The 8,348-nt window shown below is 40.1% G+C and overlaps 1 protein-coding gene across 1 annotated transcript in view; it reads left to right on the plus strand.

Moving 5' to 3' along the window:
* Window positions 1-8,087, plus strand: part of SEMA6D (semaphorin 6D) — a 31,870-nt gene extending 23,783 nt beyond the window's left edge. The window contains exons 16-19 of the mRNA XM_049613584.1: window positions 418-518; window positions 881-937; window positions 2,399-2,566; window positions 4,354-8,087. Of these exons, the coding sequence (XP_049469541.1) occupies window positions 418-518; window positions 881-937; window positions 2,399-2,566; window positions 4,354-5,642 (1,615 nt within the window). The 3' untranslated portion in view covers window positions 5,643-8,087. The remainder of the gene's footprint in view (window positions 1-417; window positions 519-880; window positions 938-2,398; window positions 2,567-4,353) is intronic.
* Window positions 8,088-8,348: the final 261 nt, after the last annotated feature.

The raw sequence follows: 8,348 nt of genomic DNA on the forward strand, positions 1-8,348 counted from the left end.
GTTTTGTTACATTAGCTGAGAGCTTCTGAGAGCTGCCTCTGTCTTCTCTAGGGTCTCTAAAGCTAGAAATGTTAGAAAAATTCCAATAATACTACTTTTGTTTTTTTTTCTTCCTTTCTTTTCTTCATTTTCTTTTCTTTCTTTCTTTCTTTCTTTCTTTCTTTCTTTCTTTCTTTTTTATGGGAGAAATAAACAAGAAAATCGGGAGTTGTAAGAAGGAAGGGAGATTGTAGACAGTAGCCTAAGGGAAATGGATGGAGAGAAAAAACAATTCTCTCCCCTGTCTTAAACATTTTAGTGGCCAGATGTTGAACAGGAATCCTCGTTTTAGCAAGCTGTGTTGAAATGTCCATTTTTTCTTACTAATCAGTCTGTGTTCTTGATTCTGCTCTGGTTGTCACTTGTGTCCCTATGAAGGCTGTTAACCGAAGACTTCTTTGCTTTCCATAACCACAGTGCTGGAGGATATGAACAAGACACAGAATACGGCAACACGGCCCACCTAGGGGACTGCCACGGTAAGACCGGATCTTCCTTTCCCTCCTGGCAATTCTTTTTAACCACATTTGCACGTGAACATTATTTTACAATCAGCCTTTTAATGACTCAGGACACATAACCACATAGCATTTAACTTAAACTTCGCAAAAGCTGAGCTGTTTGGTCATGGGGATACATTAGAGAAGAGTCTTACCTTTTTTTTTTTTTTCCTTCACCATTTACAATTTGGTAGAAAATCTAGAGAAAGGTAGTCTAACCAGTAGGTTAATCTTTTTATTTATAGTCTTTTCTTTTGACTTTTTTAGTTAATTGGAATTCATAAATTTTTGCTTTCTTTTGGTTACTTTTTACTGATTACTTGTTCCTTTAATTCTTTTAGAAATTTTGCCTACTTCAACTACACCAGATTACAAAATATTTGGCGGTCCAACATCTGGTTAGTTTTTTTTAATTTTTTTGAATTAACAACCTTTTCTTTCCTTCAGTTCAGCATTTTCAGCCCCTTCTCCCCTCCTTTTGCGCAGTTTGGCAGCCCTTCATGTTTCTGCTTTGACTCATAATCCCACTGATGGTACTGAAAGACTTTTTCTTACTCAGCACTCCACCTCTGTGTAGCATGTTAACAGTTCATCATTGACCAAGGCACATCCCCTACGAAAAATCAAATGGATTCACATAGACTGCATTCCAGCTGCACGCCTGCCCACCCAAGCTTCCTTCTCTCTCACCCTTGTGCATTGTGGATGTTCCCTCTGGCCATCTATATCCAATGGATGGCAGAATTTCATTATTTTCCCCTTCTTTCCTTACCTTTCCTAAGACCTAGTAAACAAATACACATTTCCCCAAAATGTGTATTTATACATTTTAGACATCTTTTTTGAATGGTTTGTGGGGATCCCGGGAATCTTTGAATGTTGTGGTCTCAGTGTTGTGAAAAAGGCTCCTGTTGAAGGAAGCCGGTATCTGATGTATTAAGGTGTTCAACGACCCGCTGTCTGTATCTGTTCTGGAGCCTTCGTCTGTGACCATCGTGCCACTCTGAACGGGGGTCTCCAGAGTTTTAATCTAAAACCGTATGCTTACATTCTGAGGGCAAAGCTACTTTGTGGAAATCAGTAACACACGTGCTAAGAGGTTAAGTTCCTTCTGGTCCGATTGCTGCTTCCAAAACTCACAGCAGTTTCATTCTTCAGAAGGGAGAAAAGGATGGCAGGTCTTATGTATCAGAACATCCTTATCTGGCTTATGAATGCCATTTCTTTTGCATGAGTTGCTGCTAATTCTTTGGAATAAATTCCCCGAGCATTTTGAAGGGTACAGGCAAGGTTCATCCATGCTTCGGTGCTTTACCATGGATGGTGTGAGGCCTCAGTGCACAGATGGATGGGGAGTCCGTGGTAAAGCAGAGCAACCTGCTTTATCAGGTCAAAACCCAAGTGTTGACACGGACATAACCAGGTGTTTCCTGATGGAGTTACACTGTAGGTTCCCCAGTGAAGGATACATCTCTAACAGTCCATGGAAATGCTTTTAAACATATACACAAAAAGAAAGGAAATGATGCTGTCTCACAAAATGACGAGAAAAAAGCAATTAATCTCTGGGATTTGTGTTACCCATTCCATGAGGGTCATTAATCACCTGAGGGGCTTCGGTAGGAGTGTTTTGAATGTCTTTAATTTTGAAATATGCTTAATACGTCTCTTTTGTTCATTTTTAGTTTTTTCTTTTCCCTTGCAAGAAAGCAATTTGGTGTAGTCTCTTTGGATGTGTTTTTATGAAATCATAGAATAGGATTTCTCATAAAATTGACTTAAACTTTACTTAAAAATGCAACAGACCAGTCAGAAAAAAAAATCTACCCACGTTAATAAAAATCTGTTTGCCACCACAGACATGGAGGTATCTTCATCATCTGTTACCACAATGGCAAGTATCCCAGAAATTACACCTAAAGTGATTGATACCTGGAGACCTAAACTGACGAGCTCCCGGAAATTTGTAGTTCAAGATGACCCAAACACTTCTGATTTTACTGATCCTTTATCAGGTATCCCAAAGGGTAAGGCCTCACCAGGGAACTCATCTCTCGCTGAGTGGAAACCTGATTCCTGATATCTCTGAGGAGCTAGTGGACTTAGGGTTTCCCAGAGGTGAACCAAAACAGAGCCCTGCTGTTGTTCACGCCACCTCCGCTGGCTGCCTCACTCTGCTTTCTGTGCTTGTATCGGAGTGCATTCCTTCACAGATGAAAGAGGTGGGAAGCTGTGAAAGAAAGAGGTGATGACGTAGCCACTCAGACAATCTCATCTGTGTTGGTTTCTGCCCGAAGACACTGAGAGTCTGCTCAATGGCAGAGAATTTCCAGGGCCACCCCAACAACATCAAAACACAAAACTCATTAATTGCAAATATCCTGATATCAGATGTTTTGTCTAAAAGCCTTTCCCAGCCTTCTGTTTAACTTCAATTCCGAATGCAATATGAAAAGGATATATGAGGTGCTAGTAAGTTGCTTGAATGTCACAAGCAATAAAACATAACAGAGCACTTATCCCTAACTATCATTTTCTGCCCTTAATAGAAGCAGTTATACAACAGTTGCCTGGATGAGGTAGCTTATTAGACATCTTACTCTGGGGGGAAAAAAAATCTATTCTTTGGTGCTTAGTAAACTATGGTATCAGGTTTCCAATCAGTTTTTATGCCAGTGCATTGTCATTTATGATTTACATCTGTTGATTTGGGTTTTATATGTTTCCATTGTAAGCAATTTTATAATCATTCTTTCTGTTTTGTTTTCCTTAGTAATATCATTTCTTTCTGCTTTCCCTTCTTTGTCTTTTCCAATGACACTGAATGCCATAATCCCGAACAGTGATTAAAAACAACTAATGACCAAAGGCCTTAGTACTAACCTAAAACAACAGAATCTTCAGAATTCTTCTGACTTACCTTATACTGGGATAACTGTGCTTATAGCATGTAACAGACTTGGATACCTCTTAAACTAACATTTCTTTGATTGACTGTTAGATGTCTGTGGTTGCATTGAAAATCCCAATAATTATAAACTAATTCACTCTTCGTCTGGTCTAACTTAAATATTTCTTAAATAGCTCAAGACAATTGGATAATATTACTTAACTGATACATATTAAACTTCTTTAGACTGTCTGGATTTCTTTCATAGCAGGCAATTCAAGAGTACTTCACCTGAAGGTGGAATGAAAAAAATTAGCAAAGTAAACATGAAAGTCCGTATTTGTAGCTAACAGTGACCAAGAAGGTGCTTTTAGTTTGTGAACCAATTGTGTGTCTTTATTCTAGTTAAGATTGCATAAGTTTATCTGCTTAATTATTTTAGCATAATGGACATTCATGCCAATCCATACGTTTTCCTAATTCCAGCAGTTGCCCTTTAATCCTGATTTATGAATTAGGAGAAAATCATGAGACAAAACATTTCTTGAATTTAAAGTTGGCCATTTAGAAAATACCTACTTTCTAACTCTTAATTTTTAGGCAAAAAAACAAAAACAAAAAACCTTGGAGTTTTGGATGTTAGATAACAACTACTTACAAGAGATTTTGGGGGGAAAGACAGGCACGTAGGAATCAGTGGGAGATCAGAGTTATCCTGGCATTTGCAGCAATCCTATATGTCTCTGGGGATCTGATCGCGATTAAAGAAAAATGTGTAGGTGGACTTTTAGAGTCTCCCTGACCCTCCAAGCTAAGCATATGGACCATGTGAAGGTAGTGCTGGCTCACAGGAAGCCATTTGCTGGCTGATACTGTCTGAAAGAAGCACCTCACTCAGACTTTTTTCCTGTGTATCTGTTGCAGGTGTACGATGGGAAGTCCAGTCTGGAGAGTCCAACCAGATGGTCCACATGAATGTCCTCATCACCTGTGTCTTTGCCGCTTTTGTTTTGGGTGCGTTCATTGCAGGGGTGGCAGTATACTGCTATCGCGACATGTTCGTTCGGAAAAACAGAAAGATTCATAAAGATGCAGAATCTGCCCAGTCGTGCACAGACTCCAGTGGAAGCTTTGCCAAACTGAATGGTCTCTTTGACAGCCCAGTCAAGGAATATCAACAGAATATTGATTCTCCCAAATTGTATAGTAACCTGTTGACCAGTCGGAAAGAGCTGCCACCCAGTGGAGATACCAAATCCATGGTAATGGACCATCGGGGCCAACCTCCCGAACTGGCTGCTCTCCCCACGCCTGAGTCTACACCTGTGCTTCACCAGAAGACCCTGCAGGCCATGAAGAGCCACTCAGACAAGGCCCACGGCCATGGGGCTTCAAGGAAAGAAACCCCCCAGTTTTTTCCTTCTAGTCCACCACCCCATTCCCCATTAAGTCATGGGCATATCCCCAGTGCCATTGTTCTTCCTAATGCCACTCATGACTACAACACGTCTTTCTCAAACTCCAATGCTCACAAAGCTGAAAAGAAGCTTCAGAACATTGACCACCCACTTACAAAGTCATCCAGCAAAAGAGATCACCGGCGTTCTGTGGATTCCAGAAATACCCTCAATGATCTCCTGAAGCATCTAAATGACCCAAATAGCAACCCCAAAGCCATCATGGGAGACATCCAGATGGCCCACCAGACCCTAATGCTGGATCCTGTGGGACCTATGTCAGAGGTCCCACCCAAGGTCCCTAACCGGGAAGCATCGCTGTACTCTCCTCCTTCAACTCTCCCCAGAAACAGCCCAACCAAGCGAGTGGACGTCCCCACCACTCCTGGAGTCCCAATGACTTCTCTGGAAAGACAAAGGGGTTATCACAAAAATTCCTCCCAGAGGCACTCTATATCTGCTATGCCTAAAAACTTAAACTCACCAAATGGTGTTTTGTTATCTAGACAGCCGAGTATGAACCGTGGAGGGTACCTGCCCACCTCCACAGGGGCAAAGGTGGACTATATTCAGGGAACACCAGTGAGTGTTCATCTGCAGCCTTCCCTCTCCAGACAGAGCAGCTATACCAGTAATGGCACCCTTCCTAGGACGGGACTAAAGAGGACACCGTCCTTAAAACCTGATGTGCCACCAAAGCCTTCCTTTGTTCCTCAAACCACATCTGTCAGACCACTGAACAAATACACTTACTAGGCCTCAAGTGTGTGCTATTCTCCGTGTGGCTTTATCCTGTCCATGTTGTTGAGAGGATGATGTTGTAAGGGTACCTTAAGACAAGAGACTCCCTTGTATTTTAAGAGAACCAAGTGGCCAAAGAAACTCTTTCTAACTTTGGCAACATCAGAACTTGCCACATGTAGCTACTACAGCAAAGCTTCTGTGTACTTGCCTGAAAACAAAGGAAGGTGCTGGTCATTCCATTTCTTTTGTTTGAAGCTAAAGAGATGTGTAGCACCCAGGGGGCTACCTTACCAGTATAGAGAGCTGATACAGTACTCAGAAGAGTCTGTAAGCAAATACTTGAAAATGGGTTCAACTTAGACTACCATGATGTGTGGTCTTCCCATTAAATGTGAACATTTTAATTGTATGCATTCACCTTGCCTCTTGCACAAATGTCAAAAAACAATGGTAATGTCTCAAAGAAATGAACTTGTAGATTACCAAACAATTTGCTAAAACTCCAGTCTTTGACCCAAACTGTAGCATTTTTTTCAAAGGGTGGCATTTTTTTTCATGCCACCAATGGACTGTGTTGCCTGTGTGTGTGTGTGTGTGTGTGTGTGTGTGTGCGTGCGTGTGTGCGTGTTTGTGTTCTGTACCCATGAGGATTTGTTCTGGTGCCCATTGCATCTTTTTGTGCTATGGACTTGTTTACATTGCGCATGACTGAACAAGAGACAATAACTTCTTCCCACAGCAGTCCATTGGGTTCAGCTTTGAGAAAGAAATAAAATCAAGGCTGATCTGACCATCAAAATGATTAACTTGACTTACATGGTCCCCAATGCCAGAATGTAAGAGTTCTAAGTAATTTTGTGCTGCTATTCATTAAAACTTCTATTACAGTCTTGCCAGCTTAAGGAGATAGAGATGTTAAGAGGGATCCTTCATTTATCCACCAGTATTCAGTAGTAAAATTTACCTGTCCACTGTGAATCCAAGCCTGACTCACTGTATTTAACCTTGGACACACTAATAAGGTTTTATTTTGATGTTGTTTGGTTTCTCCCATGTAGTACAATTTCTCTTCCTTTAACTCCTCCTACCCCCAAGATAAATGAACAAAACAGAAGACAGAGGAAGGAAGTATGAAAGCGATTATAATTGGCCTAACAGAGAGTGTCTATGAAAACCGAACAGTGGTGCAATCATGTTGTCTATGTTGTGTTAATATGAGAGTTTTCTTTGAAGTCATGCAGGTAATGACAATATACTGTAAATATTACATGTGAGTTTACCTGAATCTGTGCATTTTGTGCCTTATTCATGAGAATGATAGAAGTACTAAAATATGTCAAGTGTTTTCAGTAGAGCACATCATTTGCCGAGTGCCAGTTGTAAATGTTTTTCAACCAGCACCTGAAAAGACTTTTAAAAAATCGTTAAAACAACCTAGAACAATTAATTGTGAAACAATCCACTCAAATAGCAGCATTACATCCTTTGCCATGCTAAACATTCCACTCCTGCTTTCCTAAGGATGAAACAGTGATAATGTGAAGTCAAATGAGGTTTCTCGGGTAATGTGACACCTGTGGAAACCATAGAGTCATTTATTGGTAGTTTTGCAGAAGCCACTTACAGCTGATGATGTGTAACCCTGATGCAGTTAATATGCTGCACACCACACCATGGTTTATTGAACCTAATCTAGAAAGTATCCAGGCAGAGGAATGCTCCTGACTTAAGTCAGACAAATAAGTTCAACCGATTTCTTGGGATAACACTGATGATACATATGACTTGGGGGAGGATGGGTTGCAGAAGACCAGAGCATTTTTATACAGATTGTAGAATACTGATAGAGTTATTCTTTTCCTTTGAGAATATTGCTTTCTAAAGAATGTGATTCCCTGAGATCTGTGGAAGCTCAAAATCTAGAACTTCTGTTCTCGAAACACTTCAGCTTTGCAACTAAAATGTTACAGATTAATCGTAAATTAAACCAACCAACGGTAAACACTACTCAGTCCACCGCCAACAAATGCGTTTGAGTTCACCTTACTGATATTAATCCCGGCGTGCAGAAAACAGAACAGTAACTCTATGTGAACCCAGATAACATTTTGTAACATTGTGCTGCCTTGTAGTTTGTAATGTGAGTTCGATCAGTATTTATGTTGAAATTTCTAACATAAAATCTAGTCTCTATCCTGTTAATTTAATTTTTAAATGCTTTATCCATTTGTGCAAAGGTAAACACAGATTGTATCTTTTTTAATGGTACGGCATAAAAAGTAACCCTAAAGTGAAGTGGCTCTATACTGTTTTATAGAGTACTTTAACATGTATAGATATCTTGTAAACTTGTATTGTGGATGTGTAAATAATATGTACTTTGGGTTTTTAACACCGCATGTAAAGTCAAAATAAAATATACAAATCATTACACCCTGCCTCTTGGTATTGAAGAGATTTATGACTTAACCATGTTTTAAAAATATTTTATAGTCCATCAGCACCAGTGAGAGTTTCTTTTAAAATGTACCAGAATATTCTTATCTGCAATGTTTGCTATTTGGTAATGGTTATACCACCATTCTCTTTGTGGAAAGCTGATACTGAAAAACTGAGACACGAGTCAGAAAACCAGATGAATTATGCTGATCAGCAGTCAAATGCGTGAGGCAGGCGTACCAGTGACTCACCTTGTCCGCGTATCTAGTTCAGCAGACA

This window comes from Panthera uncia (genome assembly GCF_023721935.1).
Source record: "Panthera uncia isolate 11264 chromosome B3 unlocalized genomic scaffold, Puncia_PCG_1.0 HiC_scaffold_1, whole genome shotgun sequence".
Classification (NCBI taxonomy): domain Eukaryota; kingdom Metazoa; phylum Chordata; class Mammalia; order Carnivora; family Felidae; genus Panthera; species Panthera uncia.